The sequence below is a fragment of the Talpa europaea genome, assembly GCF_964194135.1.
Source record: "Talpa europaea genome assembly, chromosome: 1".
NCBI classification, from domain to species: Eukaryota; Metazoa; Chordata; class Mammalia; order Eulipotyphla; family Talpidae; genus Talpa; species Talpa europaea.
The window spans coordinates 143920600-143946782 of NC_140073.1; the positions used below are offsets into that span (position 1 = coordinate 143920600).

Consider the following 26183-nt stretch of genomic DNA (forward strand, 5'->3'; position numbering starts at 1 on the left):
TCCCACCATTTCCTCCAAGGTCTGGGTATTCAGTGAAGGGGGTTGGTGGCCCTTTAAGAGTCAGTAGCTAGCTCCCGGTTGCCATGGAGACAGCTTGCCGCTGACCAGGTTGCAGTAGGCAGCAAGTTCTCTAGAGTTCAATCCACAGGTTGGAAGGAGGGCTGCTAGGGCTGGAAAGGGTAGGAGTCTTGTCCCTCAAGATATCCTGGGTTGACCGGGAAGGGTTCTGTTTTTGGGACCCCTGCCGCACCCCTGCCTTTATCCCCAAAGTCCACCATCTCAGCTTCTCCTCCCACTATCACCCCATAGCCAAGGACCACCAGCCCTTGGTCATGAACCCCCAGCCCTCAATCCAGAAGAGTCTGCCACCACCAGAGGCAAATGCTGAAGCCATCCACTTCCTCAGCTCTCTCCGTGAGTTGGGGGGCGGGGTGCTGGTCGGGGAGCAATGTGGAGGGGGTGGTGGGCAGGAGGAGCAGGGGGCCACCAGTCTGGAGAGGAGGGAAGAAACAGGCTCAGACCTGTTTCTCTCAACCTTGACTCTCCAGGAATTCGGAAAGTGTGTGAAGCCCCCTTATTTGTTAATAGTCTGCCAGGGAAGATGCTAGGTGTCTTCACCTGCTGAGAGACTTGTGGGATGAAAGCAGGGTGGGTGGGGAGTGTGGTGACCAGGGGACAGAGATCTGAGGTCTAGGAGCTAGGATTTAATTTGTCCTCCTGGGACCTGCACCCCCAGGGCTGGAGGAGCTGCAAATGCTCTTTTTCTCGGAGACGTTGGTCATGGTCTCAGACACAGGGGAGCCTCAGGGAGAGCTGACCATTGACGTGCAGATGGGGAAATACAAAGACAGAGAAGTTGGTTTCCTGTCCTACTGCCTCCTCGTGCATGCCTTCAGCAGAGGCTTCATCAACAAAACACCCTTCGGGAACTCCCTCCTGGGTGAGTTACTCCAGCCCATGCCCTTCACCTGCTTCCTCCCACCACCCCACCCATCATTCCCAGGGCCTTTGAATTCACCTTGGGGCCAGAACTGCACGAAGCGGGCACAGGTAGAAACGCAAGACAGGAGCACTGGCCACCATCTTCCCCCACACACGACCTGAGTGCCCCCACCTCTTACTCTCCAGCCCTTCCCCTGATGGCAATGCTCACTCCCTCCGCCCCAGGCTACCTGTCCATGAAGCTGGAGATCTTGGAACAGCACAGTCAGGAATTCATCAAGGTACCTCCTCAGCCCCTAGCCTTGACCACAAGCCAGGATGAGAGAATAGACACCCTGAAAGGGAGGGAGAGACCATGGAAGGGGAGGAGGGGAGCTCTGTGGAATGTACCCCAACTCTCTCCCGTCACCCTACCATGCCCACCACACACTACTTGGAAACCAGTCCATCTGGCTACTGGAATCAGCCCAAGGCTGTGACCTTCTCTGGACACACAAATCCTGGCCCAGCCACTGGCTCATCCTCCAGCCAGAGAGCCCAGGGGCATTCTGGGGGCCCTGTGGGTTAGCGTCTCCCAATGGTCCAATTCTCTTGCTTCTGAGCCTGCCACTTCACGGACTTCTGGAATGAGAGCCCTGTGCAGGCGGGAAACCTCAGGGCCCTCCCACAGAAGCCACTGCATCTCTTAAGCACGTTTGCTTGGTGATTTTTGTTGCTCCCATGCTATAGGCTTTCTAGGCACTTTTTCTTTTTATTTATTTTTACTGTTTCAAGGATTTTTTTCCCTTTGCCTTTTGCGGTGTATACCTTTTCTTTTTTCAATTTCTATTCTTGAGCTTGACTATCTATGGAAGGTTTCCTATCCAAATTTCCTTTATAAAGCAGAACAGATGAGGTGGCCTCAGTGGGGGTCCTTATCTGTCATCTGGTGAGTCCCTGATCCTCCCCTGGGTGCTCTGGCCCATAGTTCCCAACCCTCCCCATGGAACGGAAGACAAATCTGCTGAAGCAGGGGGATCAAATGGCCATGACCAGAACTGTCAAGGACGGTGAGGTAAGGAGAAAGCCAGGCGGACCCTGGATCCTCTTTGGAGGATGGTTGTGACAGACTAGGAGCCTGGCCTGGGAACCCCAGGACCTACATGTTGCTTGTGCACCCTCCCCAGCACCGCCCCCCCCCCAGCTTGATGCCCCTGATCCCGATTTGTCCTGACCAGGAAGTGAAGACAGAAGTGACATTCTCCCCCTGGCACTCCATCGCGGGCTTCATCTCTGAGGCTGCCAACCTGGTGTTGCTGAGGCTGATGGCCTGGCGAAAAACAGTGCCCAGCAATGCCCGCTTCCTGGCCTTGGACACAGAAGGCAAACTCTGCTATTCTACCTATGTGAGGGCTCACCTGGGCAGGGACTTGGCCTGGGAGCAAACTGGAAGGGGCCTGGAGGATGGTAATGGGAAGAAAAAGATAGCTGTGGCATGGAAGAGGAGGTGGGGGGGATAAAACTAGGCATTGGGAGTAGAACACCCAAGGGCAGGAGAAAGCAAGACCACATGGGTAGAGAAAAGGTGAGTGTGGAGCAGGTAAAGTGAGTGAGAGACCAAAAAGTATGAGCATTCGGGGAGGCAATGGTTTTTACACTTAAAAGTCAGTCCAGGAAAAAAAAAAAAAAAAAAAAAAACAGAGGGCTACTTTTAAAGATAGATTTTTTTTAAAGATTTATTTATTTATGTATACAAGAACTGGGGTATAGGCCAGAGGTGCAGGGATGAGAGGATTCACCAGAGACAGAGTGGGGAGCAGAACAGGTGGATCCACTGAAATACACTGCTGAGGGGAGCAGCAGGCGAGACAGGAGAGGTCTGCTGCCAGTGTCATGTGGGTCAACTCCCTGGCCAGGGATCAAACTCCTGCTGCAGAGGCTGCTGATAGCTTCTTAGTGCTGAGACTTAACCCCTTGCATCACCAGGGAGGCCCCAAAATACATATTTTTAACATCAGGAAATGCAACATCTCCAGCTGCACTTCAATTTTTTTTGGTATGTCTCAATCCTGAAGGGTGTACTTGATTTTTTTTTTTTAAAGATTTATTTATGCATGCAAGAGCTGGGGTACAGGCCAGAGATGCAGAGTGGGTGGGTGGGTGAGAGGATTCACCAGAGACAGAGCGGGGAACAGAACAGGCAGACTGATGAAATACACTGCTGAAGGGAGCAGCAGGCAAGTCAGGAGAGGTCTGCTGTGCCATGTGGGTTGCTCCCGGGCTGGCTGGGGATCGAACTCTGCTGCAGAGGCTGTGGATTGCTTCATAGTGCAGTGCTTAACCCCATGCGCCACCAGGGAGGCCGGATTATTTATTTATTTGGCTATTTTGCTTGATACCACACTGGGAGTCGATTTGACCAATTTTGTCAATGACATTCTAGCCTTTTCTATCACAAATAGCAACGTGCTTGACAAGAGCAGGCACATGCACTGCCTCTCATTTTCTCTGAAGCACACACTTCACATTAGCACTTTTCTCCCCACTGGGGTTTAAGTTTTAGAGAACAGCCAGCCTGCAGGAGAGGTCTGCTGCGCCATGAGGGTTAGCTCCCTGGCCAGCAGAACCACAGCCTGAGTTGGCTACAGATCAGTCTAGTCCCACTCCTCAGAGGCTTGGGGGGTCCCCTCCTTCAAAACACCAGCACAGGGGAGGGGCTGGGCAGGAGCAGGACCGCCTGGTTCTAGGAGGGGATCCTCCAATAAACTTGAGTGTGCAACTAAAATCTGTGGCGCTGAGAGTCTGGACCGCCATGGGCTGTTTATCACTGATTAGCGAGGAATGAAGCTACAACACAGAGAAAAGGACCAGGGGAAGATTCAGGGGGTGGCCCTGGGAGGCATCCACCTCACCCCCTCCTCATTTTCATTGCTGCCAGCAAGCCCTGGGTGTGCAGACCATCCCGGTGGGCCACCAGCAGGTGGAAGTGTTCATCGTGGAGCACAACGTGCACTCACAGGAGGGCATCCCCATGTCCTGCCAGTTCTACCTGCTCTCCGATGGGTGAGCTGCTGACCGTGGGGCCAGGGGGTACAGGCAGCTGGGCTCAATGATGTTATATGATGGGGCAAAGGGGGACCCCTCTTTCCCAGGGCACCACCAGGAAGAATTGCTGCTGAGATCCGAGTGCCCCCTTATTTATCCACATTGTTCACTCTTTCTTCATTCCTTTGCCCATTCTGAACTCCACAGAGCCTCGCAAACCTTGCCAACGAGCTGGGTGATGGGATGGCCATGTCCTCCACAGGGCTAGGGCAGGGCTGAGGCAGAGCTCAAGCTGCTGTCACAGCGGGTGGGTGTGAAATGGAAAACCACCAAGGTTTGGACAACTTGCACTCTGTAAGGCAATGTTCTGGAAGAAGCCTCTGGCACACTGCCAAGCTGTCCCCAGCAAAGTGCAGGCACCAAATCATGAGAAAATGGAGGGGAGGGTGTGAAGAATTTTCTGCTTGAAATTTCCAGAGGTGCTTCCACTAGACTGGAAGAGAAATAATCAGAACGTTGTTGGTTTTCCTAAGGTACAATGTTGCTTCTATTTTGAGCACCACCTAGCAGGCAGCTCCAGGACCTCCTAGTGCTTGCACCTTGGAAGGTCTGGGTTCAGCGCTGGCAAGCACGGCTAGGGGTACTAACAGGACCGGTTTGAAGAGCCAGGGCATTATCTGGGGAGCTAGAGAATGCAGAAAAACCAAAGACAAGTGGGGAAGGGGGGGCAGCAGTAAAGGGAGACCACGAGAAGTCTCTCCAGGGAGTAGGCTGGTCTGGGAAGACACCACTCTCACACCTGCTTCTGGGTTGCTCAGGCACCTGGCCAAGAGAGTCCAGGTGGGCTCCCCTGTGTGCTGCATCATCACCAAGGTACCCGTCTTGAGGGAGGAAGGTAAGTGAAGCCTCTGGCTGGTGGGAGAGTGCAGTGGCGGTGGGCGACACCTGACACCGGGAGCCTGACAGGGTGCAGGCCTGGGTACCTGAGGCTTGGGTGGGACCCCAGTCTGAGATCAGATGAAGTTCTGCCCTCCAGCCCCAAGGAAATTAAGGGAGGCTCATTTTGCTGGGAGCCCCTTCCACAGCTCTGCCACGTGGGGGGGACCCTGCCCGAGGTTTTGCCTCAGCCTGCAATCCGGGCGTCCCTGGGCGTCCCTGGGCGTCCGGCTGCGGATCCACAGGTGATCCTGGAATTGGGGTCGATAGCCTTCCTCCTGCTCTCCCTCCCCCTCCAGATGAGATCGAGCCTCCCCCAGTATTTGGGAAGCAGTCCCTGGTGTGGGAAGAGGACATCGAACTCTACTCGAAATTCCTGGAGCGGAAGGTGAGGAGGGGCTCCAGCAGGCAGGGCCTCCCTTCCCCGCCCCCCGCCCCCCCATCAATGGCAGCTTTAACGACTTCTGTGCTGGATGAAACGCGCGCCCAAGCCCTCCGGGGACAGAAGCCGGCGGGGGGCGCGGGGGGCGCGGGGGGCGCGGGGGGCGCGGGGGGCGCGGGGGGCGCGGGGCGCTCACTCCCCGCCCCACCAGGAGGAGCTGCGCCTCAGCCACAGCAGCTACCTGCGGCAGCACCCCGAGGCCCAGGCGCTCGTCGCCGACTTCCTGCTCTTCCTGCTGCTGCGCCGGCCGCCCGACCCCGTGGCCTACGCCGCCGAGTACTTCGGGCCCTTCGCGCGGCGCGCCCCGCCCGCGCCCGCCCTGCGCTCCTCCCAGCGGCCCAGCCCCTTCCGCCCCCTGCGCCCCGGGCGCCCCCCGGGCGAGGGCGAGGGCGAGGGCGAGGACTAGGGGCGCCGGCCGGCGGGGCGGGCTCGGGGCCGGGCTGGCGGGCGGGGGCCCGGCGGAGCGCGCGTCCGGGCCGCGGCCCTGAGGGAATAAACGGGCTCCCGCGGCCGCCCCGCCGTGCGAGCCGGAAGTGGCCGCGCGCGTCCGAGTCTTTGGCTGCAAATGGGAACCGCGCGTGTGGCCTCCCCCGGCCTCCCCCGGCCTCCCCGGCGCTGGGGCGTCGGCGCCCCCGCCTCCCGGACTGGAAAACAGAGGCCCGGACCAGGCGCTTTGAATAAGGGCGTGGGAAGCGTGTTCACGCCCCAACGCGGGGCCCCCAAATCCACGCCGACTAGTAGTGCAGCTGTTGGTTGGGGGGTGCGGGGTCAGCAGGGCGGGGCTTCCTGGCGGGCCGCAGGGTCGTGGACTCTGGGGACGCTGGGGGTGGCGGGTGGGGTGGGGTATCGGCTCGTCGTGTCCGTCCCCTCGGAAACCTCCCCAGAGCCCCACGGTCAGCTCACACGCCATTCCTACACCCCGTTTCCAGTAACACCCAGGATCCCCCAAACTTCGCAGTTACCAACTCCGAGGGAAAAGGGATCGGTAGGGGATCATCACCTCCTTTAGGCTCCTTTTTTATTGTTTGTTTTTAAAGATTTATTTATTTTTATACAAGAACTGGGGAACAGGCCAGAGGCAAGGGAGGGTGAGAGGATTCACCAGAGGCAGAGTGAGGAGCTGAACAGGCAGAAGGACCGAAGTACACAGCTGAGGGGAGCAGCGGGCACGGCAGGAGAGGTCATGTAGGACCTTCACCAGCGGCGGGGATCGAACCAGCGCTGCAGAGGCCGCGGGCAGCGTCACAGCTCAGCACTCAACAGCTGCGCCACTAGGGGAGGCCCCATTTTTAATTCTTAAATTTAAAAAAGAGTATATTTTATTCTCCCCTTCCTTTATTTATTCCAAAAGAAATACTTGTTCATTAGAGAAAATGTTTAAAAAGGAGATAATGCGGAAGAAGAAAGTGAAATATCTCCAGCCCTCTCCCTAGAGGCAACCATGGTTAACGTTGTGGTAAATATCTTCTTAGTCTCTGGTTAAATTGACTGGGGTTCGGGGAGCATTTACTCTGCCAAGCACTTTATATAAAAGTGTTTGATCTGCCCTTTACAACTGCAAGGGTCTTCATTTCTTTGAACAAAAATGAAACCATTCAGCCACACATGCTCATTAACTGGTAATTGCAAACTTAATTACATTATTTAAAAGTTTCAAACATTACAGATGAAGTTGGAATCTCCCTAGATTCCCGTCTCCATTTCTGCCTTGTAGCTTTTTTCATGTGTGGCAAACAGCTTTTTTCCCTTATATTTTAAAAATATTTCCATGTCATTACTGTGGAACCAAGCTTAGCCAAGGTTTCGCCATTTTGTATATCCTCCACCTTGATATGTTAGTCCTTGTACAGCCGCATTCCGGAGATAGTTTCAATAGTCACAACCCTCACTCCACTTGGTGACGAAAAAGCAGACCACCCCAGCTGCCAATGAGGGCAGTCCTATCCATAAACGGGACAGCATCACTAACCGTCCAATCAGTTTGAAACTATAACCGTGCGCGCCAAAATGCCTTTGTAGTAGCCAATGAGTAATTGCCAGCTTCTTTCAAAATTCGTGCCACTCATGACCTATAAGATACCCCTGCTTCCTCTGTTTGGGGCTCTCGACCTCTGCCGTTGCATCGGTGCATGTGGAAGGCCCGGACTCAAGCCCGCAATAAACTCCTTTGTGCCCTTGCATCGGTTGTCTGTGTCCTTGGGGGCTGCACTGGTCGACGTTGGGCACAACATTTGCAGTCTTTTATTCTTGATGGTTCTACCATACTTGAACCAGTCTTCAACCTCCCCCACCCCCTTCTTGCTATTATAAGCAGTGCTGCATTGAACATCTTTATAGGTAAATCTTTGCATCTATCAGCAATTCTTTCCTTAAGGTTACAGCGTGAGAAGTGTAATTGCTGGGTCTTAAGGCATTTGTTTTAACATATTGCCAAATCCTACATGTGTGCGCTTTTTATTAAAGGTCAGAGGAAGCATTCCAGGCAGAGGAAATGACACAAGCAATGAGTAAAAGTAGAAAAGACCATGTACACTCACGGTCTTGAGTAGCACCACCCAACCAGACTTTCTGTTGTCATAGAAATGACATCTGCAATGTCCAGCATGGCCCCCACCAGGAATACATGGCCATTGAGCACTAAAAATATGATTAATTTGACTGGGGGATGGGAGTTTAACTTTAATTAATTTCAAGCCAAACAGCCACACTATGGGGGCCAGTGGCTACCCGTCTGGACAGCGCACCTCTAGAGGGTAATGTCTTTCTTTCAATCAGGCAACCAAGTCAAATATTGGGCGCCACGATTGCTCTGGGCACTGGGAGATCAGCAGTGAGAAGACAACATTCCTGTCCTCGTGGCACTTACAGGAAGTGTGGGGAAGGGATAGTAAGTGTGGTTGGGTGGTGCTACTCATTTCCTCTGCCTGGATGATTTCAGATGTTAAAATTCAGACATTTATGGGAAAAAGTAGTAGAAAAGAAAAAGTAGAAAAAGAAGTATGGTTAGTAAGTGATTGTGATAGCCCTTCAGGGGGCCTCTGTAGGGTTTCTGTTGAGGTGGGATATGAATGATAAGAGTCTGACTTGTGAAGAGCTACAGGAAAAGCCTCCAGGCCGAGGAAACAGCATGTGCAAAGACACCAATAAGGCCTGAAAGCTGAAGCACAATTGGGCGGGAGAGACTGGCTTAAGAGTGCTTAGTCACTATGAGGTAGGCGGGGCTGGGCCACAGAGGGCCTTCTAGGCCAGCGAGTTCTCTTCTGAAACTAATGCTGAGTCAGTCCACACACTGAGGACATTTCCACAGAGATCCTGCTATTCTGTAGCAGTGGGGAAGAAGCGGGGGCAGTAATAGTCAAGCCACAGAGCTTCTTCCTCTGCTTTGTATCCGGTCATTGGGACAAACGCCGCCACTCCTTGTACCACTCCTTGTATGTTCTGTGACATCCATTTCAAAACTGGCTTTTTTTGTTTTTAAAGTTTGGTTTTTTTGTTTTTTTTTGTGGGACCCTCGCCGGCCGCCGGGGAACAAACTGGCACTGCAGAGGCTGCCCAGCCCCAGCACTCAACCGCTGCACCACCAGGGAAGGCCCGATTCTATTTATTTTGTATAGAAGAATTGGGTATAGGCCAGAGCTTCAGGGGTGGGGAAAGCGGGGTGGTGGGGGGAGTGGGTGATGGGAGCAAGGATGAGAAGATTCACCAGAGAGACAGAGTGGGGAGCAGAACAGGTGGATTGACTGAAATACACTGCTGAGGGTAGCAGCGGGTGAAACAGGAGAGGTCTGCTGTGCCATGTGGGTTATTAGCTCCCTGCCCAGGGATTGAACTCAGACCACGGTGGGCCTTTGCAGTGGTAATGCTGAGACTTAACCCCTAGGCTACCAGGGAGGTCCAAAACTGGCTTGCTTTTAGATTGTGTAATTTGTCCCCAGTATTTCTATGATCCCCTTCTCTTGCTCCACAAGACTAAAATGTCTATTTCTCTGAACTATGAGAAAAAGAAATGTGGAGCATTTCACAAGTGCCAGGCACTGGGCTAGGATCTGTGGTGAGCAAACAGGGCCAGGGCCCACCTGCATGGCACTCGGTCAGCATAGAAGGGAAGAGACACCTGTCCATGACCCCATTTGTCTGTGAGGGTAGAACTTGGAGAGTGTTAAGAAAGAAACTTACACATACACTATCAGAGTGTTTAATGCAGACTTGACCTAGTCTGAGAGCCCAGGGAGCCAGAGGGAATGACCAACAATCCTAAGAGCAAGCTCTACATGGCACTTACATTCTGATCCCTCTCCACACGGTCATTCATGTGATTCTCATAGCACGCTCTGCAGTGGGTACTATTATACTCATTTTACAGGTAAGGGAAAGGTTAAGGCCAAGGCCACACAGTGACTAGTGGCAGAGCCAGGATCTGGACCCAGGGAATCTCACCCTTTTTTCCAAAATTTTATCATTGCAAAAATATCATATAAATGGAACAATAAAGCATATAACCTCTTGAGACTTTTTCTTTCAATGTGATTTCCTGCAGACACTCCTCCAGGTTATGCTATGTGTCAGATTTGTTCCTTTTTGTTGCTGAACAGTCATCCTTGGTTTGTATTGCAGTTTTTTAATCACTTCCCTGTTGAAGGACATCTGGGCCAATCCAGTTTTGGGCTGTTACAAATAGAGATGCTATAAATATTCATATATGGGTTTTTGGTGCAAACCGAAGTTGGTTTTTTTTTTCAAGAGTTTTTATTTATGTATACAAGAACTGGGGTAAAGGTCAGAAGTGTGGGGGGTGAGAGGATTCACCAGAGACAGAGTGGGGAGCAGAACAGGTGAATCTACTGAAATACACTGCTGAGGGGAGCAGCAGGCGAGACAGGAGAGGTCTGTTGCCTGCGCCATGTGGGTCAGCAACCCGGCTCAGGATTGAATTCATGCTGCAGTGGCTGTCTGTAGCTTGATTGCACTCACTTTAACCCCTGTGCCACCAGGGAGGCCCCAGTACAAACCTAAGTTTTAATTTCTCTGGGGTAAACGCTCAGAAATCTATTCTGCACAGATAATAGCAATTTGATTAATCATTTACCTGTTGAAGGACAATCTGTATTGTTTCCAGTTGGGTCTATTATAAATAAGCTGCTGTTAAGTTTGTATATTGATTTTTGTGTGGACATGAATCATCTTTCTGGGGAAAATGCCCAGGAGTGCAGTTGCTGGATCATAGGGTAGTTAAATTTTTCATTTTTAGAGAAATTTCGAAACTGTTTTCAGATTGACTATTTCATGTTGCATCCTCTAGCAACATGAGTGATCTAGTTTCTCCAAATTCTTGCCAACATTTTGATATTGTGACTGTATTTTTATTTTAGCCATCCTGACGGGGTATAATGATATCTCATTATGACTCTAATTTGCATTTCCCTAATGGCTAATGATGCTGAACATCTGTACCTATTTTTATTTGTCATCTGTTTATCCTGTTCGGTGAAATGTCTGTTCATGATTTTTGTCCATTTTTATTGAATTGTTTGTTTTTTTACTGTTGAACTGTAAGAGATTTTTCTATTTCTAGATACTAGTCCTTTGTCTGATATGTGTTTTGCAAATATTACCTCTGAGTCTATAACTTGTTTTTTCAACCTTTTAACAGAGTCCTCCACTGAGCAAAGGTTTTTAATTTTATTTTTTAATTTTTTTCAAGATTTATTTATTTATACAAGAACTGGGGTACAGGTCAGAGGCACGGGAGGATGAGAGAGTTCACCAGAGACACAGTGGGAAGCAGAACAGGCAGACAGACCAAGGACACTGCTGAGGGGAGCAGCGGGCGAGGCAGAGAGGTCTGCTGTGCCATGTGATTTTTCTCCCTGGCTGGCCAGAAATCAAACCCATGCTGTAGAGGCTGCGGACTGCTTCACAGCGCTGTGCTCAACCCGCTGCATCACTGGGGAGGCCCAGGTTTTTAATTTTGATGCAGTCCAATTGATCAGTTTTTTCCTTTATAGATCATGCTTTTGGTATCAAGTCTAGCGAGTGGTTGTCTAGCCCTAGATACTGAATGCTTTCTCTTATTTTTTCTCAAAGTTTTATAGTTTCATATTTACATTTAATTCTGTGATCCATCCTGAGGAAATTTGACTTCTTAAAGCTTTACCCTATACATGCAGGGCTCAGTTTTTAGCAATAGCTCCAGATCCAAAGGGACTCTTACTCCTGTATCTTCCTGCTCTCTGATTCTCTGCTAGAAACTCCTCTCAATCAACATTACACTACAGTTCCTCTTCCCTATGTTAGGGAATGTTTGTATTAATCAGTCATGAATTAGTTATATTTACTGAGTTCCTAACTACAGGTAAGTCTCCACAAAAGATGCAAAGGGGAAGACATCTGTCTTAGGTATTACCTGTTTTCAGGGAATGAGAACCATTAGAAAAGATAGATAGATAGATAGATAGATAGATAGATAGATAGATAGATAGATAGATAGATAGACAGATAGATAGATAGATCTGGAAGTGACTAACCATGAGCGTGGGGGTTGAGAAATCCCAGGATCTGCAAGTTGGAGACCAAATGGTATAGTTCCAGTTTGAGTCTGAAAGCCCAAGAACCAGGGCTGATGGTGTATGTTCTAGTACAAGCCAAGTTCAAAAGTAGGGGAAGACCACTATCTCAGTTCAAAGACATTGAGAGAGAGAGCGAGAGAGTGAGAGCAAGAGAGAGCGAGAGAGAGCGAGAGAAGAGAGAGGGAGAGAGAGAGAGAGAGAGAGAGAGAGAGAGAAAAGATTTCCCCTTACCCAGTATTCTGTTAGTGTCAGGTATTCCATTGGTTGAACACAGCTCACCAGGATTAGGGAGGGAAATCTGTTTTACTCAGTCTACAAATTCAAATGTCAATCTCCTCCCCAAATTCTCAGACACACCTGGAATGTTTGACCAAATATTCAGGCACCCATGGTCCAGAGAAGCTGACACATAAAATTAACCATCATAACATACTACCCCGGTACCAACCCCGGCACCCTCAAGGATCCTTATGGCAGTGACTGGAAAATGTATATAAACCTCAGGGCTGGGGTGGTGGCAGCACCTTGAGTAATAGGATGGCACAATGACAAAGCATGACACCGCTTTCTCCTCTCTGACCCATCACTCACCCATCTTCCCACACCCCATCTCTCCTGCGACCTCAACCTACCCCATCGACACCAGGAAAGTAACTGCCTCCCTCCATCCTGGTTGAAGTTTTTTACTAACAGGGGAATATATCACACCCCAGGTCAATTCTGGGCCTGAGAACCTTCTCCTATATCCTGTGGGCTCTTATCTGAATCCAGGTACCAAATCTGAGGTATCAAACTTTGGAGTTCGAAACCCCAAGACAGGTTTTGTCTCAGGTTTTGAATCTCCTTGGCAGAAAAACAAGGCAACAGAATTAGCCCTGAGGGAGGTTACATGGGAGGTAAGGAACTGTGAAGAAGAAATCAGGAGCTAGAAGAGTCTTGGCCACATTTACCTGGAGGTTAGAGATTGGTAATCCTCAAGTGGAATCTATCCGGTAAGAGTGTTTTATTTTGATTACAGAATATTTTCCAATTTTTGAACCTACTATTTAAAAAGCATAAATTCAAAAATTTCCAGCATTCTTGACAAGTCAGAAGATATGATGACAGTGGGCCCACATTCCCATATAATACAACTGGCCAGAACTCTGTGAGCACTGCCCTCTTCAAAGAGAGTATATAATCTCTGTTTTGCTATAGTCTCCACCACTCCCTATTACCACCTCCCCTAACACACACACAGAGGCTCAGCATTATCCATAATTCAACACTGAGCTGCACTGTTTTGTTTACACTTAAACTCTGATAGTCTACATCCTTCATTTAACAGAAGAAACAGCTTGGAGGACATGATCTGGTGACAACTTCAAGAGAATCAGTGGCAGTACCATGACCAGAATTCCCGTGCCACTTTCTTTCTTTTTTTTATTTTAAGGATTTTATTTATTTATGCATACTAGAGCTGGGGTACAGGCCAGAGATGAGGGGAGTGAGAGGATTCACCAGAGACAGAGTGGGGAACAGAACAGGCAGGTTTACTGAAATACACTGCTGAGGGGAGCAGCAGGTGAGTCAGGAGAGGTCTGCTTCACCCTGTGGGTTGCTCCCTGGCTGGCGGAGCTCAAACTCATGCTGCAGAGGCTGTGGATTGCTTCATAGTGCGGTGCTTAACCCCTTGTGCCACCAGTGCCACTTTCTTTAAGGATCTCCTTGGCCTGAATCTTCAGTGTATGTCTACATGGCAGTACCCAGAAGGTCTTTTCCTCTGAGCTACTCAATGGGAAACTGAGGCCTGGGTAGTTGTCAAGACTCCTTCCCTCCCACTAGACTCACCAGTGGCCACAGGACTCCAAAGTGAAGAAGGGCCTGACCGTTTGTGATGGGGGCAGGGAGGGAGGCACAATAATGAGATCTGGACATGAACACCCAAGAGCAGGAAGTGTTTGAAATCAGAGTTAATTTGGGAGACTCAGAATATGGCCAGGAAAGGGGCCAAAGGGGCCTCCCTGGTGGCACAAGAGGCTAAGCACTGCGCTGTGAAGCTATCCACAGCCTCTGCAGCACAATTTTGATCCCCAGCCAGGGAGCTACCCACAGGGCACAGCAGACCTCTCCTGACTTGCCTTCTGCTCCCTTCAGCAGTGTATTTCAGTCAACCTACCTGTTCTGCTCCCCACTCTGTCTCTGGTGAATCCTCTTACCCCCCATACCTCTGGCCTATACCCCAGCTCTTGTATGCATAAATAAATAAATCTTTTTTTTTAAAAAAAAAGGAAAGGGGCCAAAGGTATTTTGTGGGGTTCCGGTCAAACCAAGAGGGGAACAAAAGTTCCTACTATGACCAGACCCTTCCGCCACAACTGGCCACTTCTGCCTTTGGGAAGTATTTCATAACATCCATGTGTATAAAGACAGTCAAGCTCAGCTGAAGCTGGTGAGATGCTGTGAGCCGGCACACTCCCACACGAGCACCCGAGTGGACGCATGGCCCCAGCACAGAGAGAGACTGAGCCTGCTACCCTCATGTCAGGTAAGTAGCCACTTCCAGGGACAGAGTCTGAGTGGGTACAGGAGGGAGGACAGTCAGCGGACAAAGGGAATCCCTGGACCACAACTCTGGTCACTAGCCTGGGCGTAGCATCCTCTGCTCTGATCTCTGGACCTGAGCCCCTGGAGCTTCCTCAGCTACTAGAGGAGGCAGGATTGAGGCCAGGGCACGTATATGGCAGAATCAGTTGGCCCTCCTTAGAACCCAGAGTCTCTCTCCTCATTGTGGCAAGAGAGATCTGGATGGAAGGGAAGTCATTCTGAGGGTCTCACTTCCCCTGCTGCTTCTGGAATGCTGGCTGAAGGGCAGAGGTGACAGAGCAAGGTGAGAGTCAAGTGTCCCTACTCTTCTCTCCACTTTGTCCGCGAGGAAGGAGGTAGGAGGTGAGAGAGAAAGGCAGAGGGTTTTAACCCTGGGACAACAGAAAGAGGCTAATCACTCACCATTTCTCACCTCTTTTCAGGTGACAGTGACCCCCAGAGGCTGAGCAGGCCCAGCTATGGCTCCATCTCCAGCCCATCGAGCTCAGGGTCACAGCAAGTACCTCCCAAGGGCACCTACCTGAGTGAAAAGATCCCTATCCCAGACACAGAGCCGGTGGGAATGCTGGAAACTTTGGGGGGTCTTTGGGGATGGGTGGGGTCTTATGGGATCTGACGGGCAGGGGAGGGAGGTCTCCTGAAAAACATGGCACATTCTTTCCAGCTCTGAGCAGCAGTGGCAGTGGTAACCACACCTTCCCACCCTTCCCAGCACTTAACTGGGGTGCTCAAGAGTTGTCTAAAAGAGCCTCCCCAGTGGCGCAGCGGGTTGAGTGCTGCGCTGTGAAGCTGTCCGCAGCCTCTGCAGCGCGGGTTTGATCCCGGCCAGCCGGCCGGCAAGAACATGGTGCGGCAGACCACTCCTGTGTCGCCCGCTGCTCCCCTCAGCAGTGTGTTTCAGTCAGTCTGCCTGTTCTGTTCCCCGCTATCTCTGGTGAATCCTCTCACCCTCGGGTGCATCTGGCCTGTACCCCAGCACTTGTATAAATGAAAAATAAATCTTTAAAATAATTTTTTTTAAAAAGTTGTCTAAAAATGATCAAGTGCTTTCTGAATGAATCTCAGCTTTACTAGGAAGGGGCAGGAGTCTGGGGTGAATTCACCTTAGAGCATGAAGTTTTGGGTTTTTTTTTTTTTAAGATTTATTTATTTATGCATACAAGAACTGGGGTACAGGCCAGAGGTACAGGGGGAGTGAGAGGACTCACCAGAGACAGAGCAGGGAACAGAACAGGCAGACTAATTGAAATACACCGCTGAGGGAAGCAGCGGATGAGACAGGAGAGGTCGGCTGCGCCATGTGGGTAGCTCCCTGTCTCGCTGGGGAGGCTGCAGATAGCTTCACAGTGCTGTGCTTAACCCCTGCACCCTCAGGAGGCCCACGGCATGAGGGTTTTTTAACATTAAAGGAAAGGACCTGAACAAGAGCGTCAGAAGAAGAGGAGGTGCTGCATTTCCAGAATCTTGGCCGGTCCCCAAGTTGCCAGGCCAAGTCCTGGAATGGGGGTAGGAGGGTAGGGGCCTAGGCTCAATGGAATCCAGAGAAGAGGCCCGGTGCTCTGAGACAGGGCTGGGGAAGGAGAAGCTAAGTCAGGGCAGCTTGGCCCCAGGAAACCCCCATTCAGATTCTTAGGATCTGCTGATTTAGGCTGGTCTGGTGTAGGCAATAGGTCCAGAATTCTGATCACCTATGATTCAGCAAATCCTGCTGATTCTTCCTATTATTTTCCAGGGCAGGCAACTCCAGAAATGGAGGCTAGAGGTCAGGGCTGGTCAGCTTGGGCTGATGAGCCTGTTGGAAGTCTGCTGGGGGCCGGTCAAGGCAGCTCTCCCACCCCTTTACTCAAGACCCCTCATTCCACTTTACCCCCAGGGCACCTTCAGCCTGCGGAAGCTGTGGGCCTTCACGGGGCCAGGATTCCTCATGAGCATCGCCTTCCTGGACCCAGGAAACATCGAGTCGGATCTTCAGACTGGAGCTGTGGCTAGATTCAAAGTGACTGAGTTGGGGCACCATGGGGGTTGGAGGGCAACCAGGCTAAGTGGTTGGAGATGCCCAGCTTGGCACATTTCCCCAGAGTGGACTGTATGGCTGGTATTCCTGGGCACAGGCTATAAGTTCAAATGAGCCAGAACAAGTTTCCCAGGACAGCCCAGCCTGGCCACACCCTACAGACACAGAGGAGGGTGTTTGTGAGTGGGGGTGGGGTGGTCTTCTTGTGCGCTCTCCCCTACCCTTTCCCTAAGGAGTGGTGCCAGAGGGTGCCGGCAGCCCACAGGTTAGCTGAGACCCAGTCCTCTAAGGAAGGCCTCTCCTGCCTTTCACAGCTGCTCTGGGTGCTGCTGTGGGCCACGGTGCTGGGTTTACTCTGCCAGCGCCTTGCAGCTCGGCTAGGCGTGGTGACAGGCAAAGACTTGGGTGAGGTCTGCCATCTCTACTATCCTAAGGTGAGTTTCATGGGCCAGGACAGGAAGCACCCACCAACCCCAGCTCCCAAACAGCCACTTGCAGCTTCTATGATTAAATATCTACACCATCTAAAGTGGGGAGTCACAAGTCCAATTGATAGATGAGCAGACTGAGGCTCAAGCGAATAGCGCTGAGCAGGATGCCCCTCTCATTTTACAAAGGGGGAACTAAACCTGGGGCAGTGACTTGTCCAAGGTGAAAAAAATAGGTAGACATCAGCTCAAGGGTCATTGGCTGGGGTAGACAATGGGGATTTGGCTGCAGTCAGGGTCCAGGCAGGCAAACTAATGACACCATTAGAAATTTCAACGGTTGTAGTTATGAGATGCTGGAAGGGCTGGCGGTGCAAGGGAAGGAGGTATTACCAGGAGATCAGAAAACTGCTGGGCAGAGCCCACGGGCCATCATTTGCTGCCCAGCTTCTGGAAGCACTGCCACCACTATGGAAATGGGCACTGGTGCTGCTGGAACGCGGGGTGTAGGATGTCCTTGTTGGAGCACTGCCAGAAACCCCACCAGAAGGGGGCGGGGTGGGGAGAGAAGGGCAGGAGGGAGATTCCCCCCCCCCCCCCCGCCCTTTAATCTCCCCGTGTTTTGTACAGAACCTACCTGGAAATCAGCTGTCTTGAAATATATCGTGCAGCCTTTCAGCGACAATTTAGGGCAGAGATTGGGAAGATGAATGTGGGGCTGAGATAAAAAAAAAAAAAAAAACAGTGGCCCAGCCTTGATGAGGGGTCACCTCCTCCCCCTAGGTGCCCCGCATCCTCCTCTGGCTGACCATAGAACTGGCCATCGTGGGCTCGGACATGCAGGAGGTGATCGGCACGGCTATTGCATTCAATTTGCTCTCCGCTAAACGGTACAGGCCCAAGGGAACCCCAGCTCATCAGTCCAGGCTTGGGAACAGCTGCTGCTGCTTCCCAGGTCTTATACTTCCTGAGCCCATCACATCCCGCAGTCTCCCCTGACTCGGTGCTGTTAGCCAATCTGCCAGATGGGGAAACGAGACCCAGAAATGTAAAAGGACTTGCCTAAAGTCACACAGAATTCAGCACCATGGCTCCAAGCTCCCTGCCATGCTGGAACCCCGGCTTGGCCTGTACCAGGCCATTTTCTGTCTCCTGTACTCCCACACCCCTCTCCCGAAGTTGTCTGGGGTCATTTGGGTTCTGCCCCCAAGGAAGGCAGAGTCCATGGTCTTCAACCCTGAGTGTGGGAACTTGGGACGCCAGCCCAGGCCGGGCTGACCCTGGCCTTTCTGGTTCCAGCATCCCGCTCTGGGGTGGCGTTATCATCACCATTGTGGACACCTTCTTCTTCCTCTTCCTCGATAACTACGGTGGGTGTTCATCGTTTCCTAGCACTGTGGGGGTGGGTGGGTTAACTAGGGGCCTAGGCTGCACTGGGAGAGGCCTATGAGCTCCCCTTCTGCTTGTGCATTGAGCAACTTGCACAAGACTGAGACTTCTGTTTCTTCATCTATAACTGGGGATAATAATAGCACAGACGTCATGCTGCTGTGGTGAGGATTCGCTGAGGTAAAATATATGTTAAGCACTTGGCACAGTGCCTGGAACAAAGTGCTCAAGTTATTAGGCATTGATCACTGCTTATGTTACAAGGTTTTAATTTTTTTGTTCTGCGCCTTTGTTCTTCCTCTAGGGTTGCGGAAGCTGGAAGCCTTTTTTGGACTTCTTATTACCATTATGGCCTTGACCTTTGGCTATGAGGTGGGAAGCCAGAGCTAGCTACACGACCCTCCAAGACCACCCCAAGGTGGTGGTTAGCGTCTGAGGGGCGGGTCCAGGGCCCTTAGCTCCGCCCCCAGCGGCTGGGGTGGAGGGAGAGCCCCGCTGTGCAAGGACTGGGCTTAGCCTCATGGGGCTCTTCCCTCCCACCCCACACAGTATGTGGTGGCATCTCCTGATCAAGGAGCGCTTCTTCGGGGCCTGTTTCTGCCCACCTGCTACAATTGCGGCCAGTCCGAGCTGCTGCAGGCTGTGGGCCTCGTTGGCGCCATCATCATGCCGCACAACATCTACCTGCACTCTTCCCTGGTCAAGGTGAGCAGAGAAGGGGAGGAGGGAGCGATGTTGGCCCCGCCTCCAAGGCTGGAGCCCCACCCCTTTGGCCTCCGCATTCGTGATTTCAGGCGGGAAATGAATGATTCTCTATTCATTTAGTATATATAGGTGTGCTGGGAGTCAGTAATGGACAGGCAAGTCCTCTACCTTCCTAGAGCTTGCACTCTAGTGGGGGGAGGTGCACCGGGAGCAAGGAATAGTAGCAAATGAAAGAATGATAGATTGTGAGGGGTGCCCTGAAGAAAATAAAACAGAGAAGTGTGCTTGGGTGTGACTGAGCGGGGAGAATGACTATTTTAGAAGAGGAAAGGGTTTTCTAAGGAGGGGATATTTGAGATCTGAAGGATGGGCAGGATGACCAAGGAAAGAAGATAGTCTAAGCAGAGGGAACAGCAAGTACAAAGGTCCTGAGGCAGAAATAAATTGGGCTTGTTTGAACCGGAGCCCGGTGAATGAAGGGGAGGGTCAGGCGCCAGGTAAAGAAGGGCGGGGCCAGGTCACACGGGCCTCGAAGGCCAGTCTACCTTCATTGACACACTCGCCATTGTGGACACTTGGTCACTGTGGACCAGGCCTCCCAGGCAAGAGCAGACACCTATGAAACCCATTGGTCGACAAGGGCTGTCCCAGACTGTGTGAAGGGGTTTTAGAAAGAACAGAGGTCTGGGGAAACAGAGAGGTATGAGGGAGGATGTTGGCAACTCTAAGCGACTTTGGATTTTCCCTTGCCTTTGACCTTCATAGTCTCGAGAGGTAGACCGGACCCAGCGGGCACACATCCGAGAGGCCAACATGTACTTCCTAATTGAGGCCACCATTGCCCTGTTTGTCTCCTTCCTCATCAACCTCTTTGTTGTGGCGGTCTTTGGGCAGGCTTTCTACCAGAAAACCAACGAGGATGCGGTAAGTCCCCCTGCCCTTCCACAAGCATGCCCCGCAGGCTTTGCTGGGAACTGCAGGCAGTTCAGCTGAGCCCTTTGGGCCTCTGCCCAGCTCTCCAGGCATTGGCAGAAGTCTGTGACCTTGGCCTCTGGCCTGGAGCCCCTTCCCCAGGGCAGGTTCTTGGAGGGTCTGACCCACCCCAGGGGCTGCAAGGCAGACTTGGAAGAGCCAGTATTCCAGCTGTTCTGTAGAGGATGGGCGGGATTTGGCCAGCAAATCACTGGGAGGGTGCTCTGGGAGGAGTAGGTGCCTGTTTGGGCATGAGTGCCGGGTGGGGAAAGTGCAGGCTGTCATTTTCTTCTGAGTCCTTACCACAGCTCATCTACATGGTGAGCAGATTGGGTCTCAGGCCCTGGGGATACAGAATCCCTGACTTCTTGCACCTTAAGTTTGGGGGGCAGTAAGCAGACAGGCCACAAAACAACAAATCAGCACACAGTGATAAAGTATGAATATGCTGCAAAGGGAATAAAGTGAAGGATGAAACATAACTGGGGGTGGGGGTGAGGGAGGAGCTACGTCAGCCAGAGTGGCTGGGGAGGCCTCCTGGAAACAGGTGAGCCGACTGTAAAAGGAGCTGGCCAGCTCCTCCCTGGCTCTCTGGAGTTCAGGACAGGTATCTGCCCTGCTCTCATGGAGGGTTTCCATATCAAGGTGCTAACAGCCGCTAGCCAGGGGTGAGTGTTGGCTGAATGCTGAACACTGTTGCTGGAGGGCTGGCCAGGCCTCCTGGGACCCAGGCTCTGCCTCTGCCTTGCTGTGTGACCTGGTGAGGTCCCTCCCTGGTCTCACTCTGCTCCTTGGCACAGGCGAGAGGTCTAAATAGGGATGGCAAACCCTTGTCTTAAAGGCTCAGCCAGTCACAGGGCTGTGGGAAGTGGGTCAGCTGCAAGGAAAAGGGGACCGTGGGGCAGCTGCCCTCACTGCCAGCCAAATGTCTCTCTGTGGGAATGCCAGCTCTTACCATTCCAAGCTGGAAACCAAGTTCTCATGGGAATTCTCCCTCAATCTCAAATTTGGCAACAAATTCATATTAAAGAAAACAATTGTTTGCTACACAAAATATGGGCAATATTCAGTGCATGGGAGGGGCACCGGTTTCCACGCTCCGTCAAGATCTGGGGGTCTGGCTTTCCCGAGGCTAAATGTGAGCTTCTCCCTCCTACTACTCCGGTGCCCGCAGTTCAACATCTGTACCAACAGCAGCCTCCACGATTACGCCGAGATCTTCCGCCCGGACAACAGCACCACCAACCAAACCGTGGAAGTGGACATTTACCGAGGAGTACGCGCTGGGCAGGGGCGGCTTGGAGGCGCGTGCGCAGCCTGGGCTACTCGCCACGCCCACTTTAGGGGCGGGGCCTAGCGGGGGCGGGGCCATGAGTCTGACCACACCCCGCCCCTCAGGGTGTGATCCTAGGTTGCTTCTTCGGGCCCGCAGCCCTCTACATCTGGGCGGTGGGTCTTTTGGCGGCTGGCCAGAGCTCCACGATGACCGGCACCTACGCGGGACAGTTCGTGATGGAGGTGGGACTTGGGACAGCCGGGCCTGGCCAGGGGGCCGAGGCCAGCCAGCACACTGCCGCGCTTTCCGACACCAACCTCCAGTTCTTTAGAACAGCCCAGAGGGCGCCATTATGAGCCCACTTTACAGATGAGGACAGGCGATTGTGGAAGGGCCACTCGTCCCAGGCTGCAGACCCAGGACTAATGGGCCCGTTTCCCCAAAAGTGTTAATTCCCAGCAAATAACCTGGGAGGGGAATCTCCCTAATTCCCCCTCCCCTGTCCCCTGTCCCATAGCTAGAGACAGAGCTGCCCCCACTTCAGAGATGGAAAAGCAGAGGATTCCCCCAGGCATGAGAAGGGCTGAGGGACTACAGAGGGGCCCTCCTCTGAAATTCCTGCATTCAGCCACTAAAGTACCCACCCCACGCCCCAGGGCTTCCTGAAGCTGCGGTGGTCTCGCTTTGCCCGAGTCCTCCTCACCCGTACCTGCGCCATCCTGCCCACAGTCCTGGTGGCAGTCCTCAGAGACAGGAGAGACCTCACCAGCCTCAATGACTACCTCAACGTGTTGCAGAGCTTGCTGGTGAGCTGTGTCTTGGCCACCCCTACCCCCTGCATATCTAAGCAGTAGCAGCCCCTCCCCCATATTGAACCTATCCCCTCCCCATTCTGAACACACCTTGCCCACAAGACTCACACAATCCCCACAGCCATCCCAAGCAGTAGGAACCACCCGTATCCCTGTTTTCAGATGGGAAAACGGATGTTTGCAGTTAAGTGATCAATGGTATAGCTGGGATTTAAATCCAAACAGTCTGTTTTTCCTGCTCTGGGCCCCCAATCCCTTGGAAAGCATAGTGGTCCAGAGTAGTTAAGGGACTTGCCTAAGGGGTGCACTGCCAGGCAGAGGACAACAGGAAGCCTGGCCCACTCCTTTCCTGGCTGTGCTCCAAGGGCAGGGTCCCTCAGCTGGGTCCTCCACTTCTCCCCAGCTCCCCTTTGCTGTGCTGCCCATCCTCACCTTCACCAGCATGCCTGCCCTCATGCAGGAGTTTGCCAACGGCCTGTGAGTACCCTCCACCCCAAACTCTGGACTTGCATTACTGCAGCATTTCATCCACACAGGCACCCAGAGATAGGAGTTACCATTATCCATATAAACAGAGAAATTAAGGAACTTGCCCAGGGCCACCCAGTTAACAAATAGGGACCCGGCACCAGGATTCAGGGTTGGAATTCAGTGAGCTCTAGAAACCCACTCTCCTCTTGTGGAATCTCACCAGTGTGGAGCCTGAGGGCTCAGGAGGTGGAAAGGGTGGGGGTAGAGGGGCTGTCTGCCCAAGGCCTCACAGCCCAGAGATGACTTCATGTATCACCCCCTCTCCCCACCTGAGCACCAGGCTGGCTTGTGGGCACTGGAGAAGAGGAGGAGGAGATGCAGCCAGTCCTGGGCCTCCCTTCTGTCCCCCAGGCTGAGCAAGGTGGTCACGTCCTCCATCATGGTGCTGATCTGTGCCATCAACTTCTACTTGGTGATCAGCTTGCTGTCCGGCATCCAACAGGCCTACTACAGCCTTGTCGTCCTGCTGGGTATACCCTACCTGGGCTTCATCTTCTACCTGGTACTAGAGGGCCAGGGGTGTCCTGGAGATATGGGAGGCAACATACAGAAGCTGTGGGGGAGGGGTTCCCTGGGGCTCCCCCAGAGCTCTAGTCCTCAGGCCACAAACTCACGGCTGCCCTTCTTCAGGTCTGGACCTGTGGCATCGCCCACGGGGCCTCCTGTCTGGCCCACAGCTCCCACCAGCACTTTCTGTACGGGCATCCCCAAGAATAGCAGAAGAGGGAGCCCGTGTACATGAACCACCCGCCGTCCAGCAGGATTGTGAGTTTTGCCGCCCACCAACCAGGGCTCCATTAAAACCTGCCTTTACTCGCTGGGACAAACGATTACCCTCCGTGCCTTAGCGTCCTCATCTGCAACACTGGACAGCACCAACCTTGCAATGAATGCAGAGCACTGTAACGCAGTGCGTGACACTTGGGCCAAAAAAAAAAAATAATAATAATAATCATCACCCTGAAAGTGTTTATTGAGCACCTCAGGAGCGACCCGGCAGATCCAGTTGTGCTGGGATGTGGGTTCCAAATGAGAGTCTGATGAATGCTAAATGCACGCTGGTTCACGCCCCCTACGAAAGGGCGGCAGCAAAGCCGGGAAAGCACTAGCTCCCCAAACCATCAAGAAAAGCCCCCCAACTTGCATGTCTGGTTCGCTCCTACAGTGGTTCACCTTTTTGTCCCCCCCACACCCATTCGCCAGGGAGTAAAACGGGGGCACCGCTCCACCCCCTGCAGGCGCCAGGTCCTAAGAAGCCCCAAGTCTGCGCCTCCCAGGCCCAGCTCGTTTGCTACCTCCCGGGGGGCCGCGCGGCCGGGACTCCCACGCCCAGCAGTCAGCGCTCCCGGGGTGCTGCCCCCCAGCTCCCCCTAGGGGCAGGGACGGCTCCGCGCGCCGGCGCTCCCTCGGCCTCGCCCTCCGCGGCCGGGACCCGAGCGGAGGCGGCTGGCGCGGGCCGAGCGCCCTGGGGCCTCGGAATCCGCCCCCGGAGGCGGTGGGGGGAGCCGTGTGGGCGGGGAACCCCCTCTGCAGCCAGGTCGGCACCCTTCGGCCCGCGTAGGTGGCGCACTTTACAGACGCTCCCTGGGCTGTTTCTAGGCTCCCCGAAGTCCCTCCTCCAGCCTAAGCGCGGCTCCCGGACCGCCGCGGAAGCTGCCCGGAGCGGCGGCGAGGCTGGGCCGGGGGGGTCTTTCCCGAGGGTTGGCCCCGGCGTCGGCCCTGTGCCTGGAAGCACCCCCGGTGTCCCCGGATCCGGCGACGGGGCAGGCGCTGGGCGCTGCGCTCTGGTTGGGGCGCTTGTTTATGAGAAGAATTTCCTCTCTCTTAAAAGGGCAACGGCGCCAGTGGGGCCCGCGAGCAGGGCCGGAAGGGACTGCGCCGGCCCGACCTCAGCGAGCCGCGGTGGGAGCGGGTGGCTGGGCACGACCGCCGCCCTCTCCCCTTCTCCCGGCTGGCCCGGGAGGAGGGTCCCACGGGAGCCGAGGGAGGGCATGGGCTGGCTGCAGGGCCCTGGAGTAGAGAAAGCCCTGCATCCAGCAGACCCTCTTCCTGGCGGTGCCCCAGCTGCACCCCTGCAGGCCCCTCCGGTCACGGGCGAGACGTGGGGGAGGGAAGCAAAGTCCCCAATTCCAGAGCCAGCTTTCTAGGACCCCCCACTCCGGCAGGGGGTGCAGGGGGGCCGTGCAAGCCATCAGACAACAGAGCACTATTGCAAAGGGCGAGGTGAGCGCGCACAGGTGCGTCTGCACACCTGGAAAAAGGGAGTCAGGGGCGAAAGAAGGTAACTGGGGCTGGACTTGAAAGCCCAATAGGAAGAGGGGCTGGGGTGGGGGTGCTGGCAAGCGAGAGAAGGAGCAGGGGTGTCCGGGGAGCAAGAAGCGGGCGGGCTGGTCGACAGTGGTTACGCCTGGGCGTGGACTTGAGAGCAAGGACAGGCAGGAGGGGGGACCAAAGGGCCGGCAAAAGGGCTACCCCGGGCCAGCGAACGGGGCAGTAGTGAGGTCAGGCCGAGGCCGGCCATTCGGGCAGGGGGTGCCCCCGCGGAGGGCGTCTCCCTGGTGCGCTGGTGCCCAGGGTCAGCTCCAGCTTGAGGAGGGCGCGCGCCACCGGCCCGCCAGACTGCGAGTGCCGGGCGCCCGGCTCTCCCGGGAGCCTGCTGGGGAGCCTGCTGGGGCGCCCCGCGTGCCGGGGTGAGGCTCGACCAGGCCCTTTTGACGGGGAAGGTCTGATGCCGGGAAGACGCTTGTCTAGTGCCCAGACGCCCCGGCTGAGTCCCCGAGTTCTCCGACTCAGCCCCAGGGCAAACCCATGGAACAAAGATAGATCGTGGGGATGAGCGGACCCCCAGCTGCAGCTGGGTGTGGGCCTTCCTCCTACCCCCCGGGGAGCAAACCCAAAGAACCCCTCGCCCCACCCTGCAGGACTCTGCCGCCAGCTCCGGCCCCCGCGGAGCCCGGCCCCTGCGCCTTCCCACTCCCGCCGCCCTCCACGCACAGCCTCGGCCTTGGGGTCTCCGCGGGGACGCGCCCGCACTACCAAGACCCAGAAGGGGCGACGGGGTGCGAAGCGGAAAGGCAGAGAGGGGGCGCCGCCCAGTCGGGGCCTGGCCCCGCGCCAGCCCCAGCCTGACAGCTGTCAGCCCGCGGGCGGCTCGGGGGAGCGGGCGGCGCCGGCCCGGCCGGGCGGGACGCCGGGGGTTCACACGGCCCGTGGCCACACGTTTCCTTTCGGGGTCAGCGCGGGCGGGGCATCCGGAGATAAAGCGGACGCCCAGCCCGAGGCCAGGCCCGAGGGGCGGGTGCCACTGGGGGCCCCGAACCCCGTGTCTGCCTCGCTGGAGGGCTGGGTCACGTCGCGAAGGGAAAAGACGGAGTCGGTCGGGGAGTACGTGGGATCGGGGAGCGCCGCAGCCCCGCTGCGCGTGGGCGATTATTACAAAAACACAGCGGCGGCCGCCGGGGGCCCAGTGGGAGTTGGGGGCTCACAGTCCCCGACCCCCCAACGCCCCGGGTCTCCAGGGCGCGCTGCAGGCGGGCGCCGCTCCGCTCCCGCCCCCGGCT

At 54.1% G+C, this 26183-nt stretch overlaps 2 protein-coding genes across 2 annotated transcripts; both read left to right on the top strand.

Moving 5' to 3' along the window:
- Positions 1–332: 332 nt before the first annotated feature.
- Positions 333–5750, top strand: CATIP (ciliogenesis associated TTC17 interacting protein; the record flags this gene model as incomplete). Its single annotated transcript, XM_084227745.1, has 9 exons — positions 333–414; positions 737–940; positions 1168–1223; positions 1910–1996; positions 2160–2327; positions 3860–3984; positions 4785–4861; positions 5202–5290; positions 5496–5750. The coding sequence occupies 9 exons, from the start codon at positions 333–335 to the stop codon at positions 5748–5750; spliced, it is 1143 nt and encodes a 380-aa protein (XP_084083871.1).
- Positions 5751–14923: 9173 nt separating this feature from the next.
- On the top strand, positions 14924–23340 carry SLC11A1 (solute carrier family 11 member 1; the record flags this gene model as incomplete). Its single annotated transcript, XM_084227758.1, has 14 exons — positions 14924–15052; positions 16370–16492; positions 16825–16944; positions 17722–17828; positions 18238–18308; positions 18632–18699; positions 18877–19032; positions 19798–19956; positions 21179–21280; positions 21403–21522; positions 21937–22086; positions 22496–22569; positions 22975–23125; positions 23254–23340. The coding sequence occupies exons 2-14, from the start codon at positions 16421–16423 to the stop codon at positions 23338–23340; spliced, it is 1437 nt and encodes a 478-aa protein (XP_084083884.1). The 5' UTR covers positions 14924–15052; positions 16370–16420.
- Positions 23341–26183: the final 2843 nt, after the last annotated feature.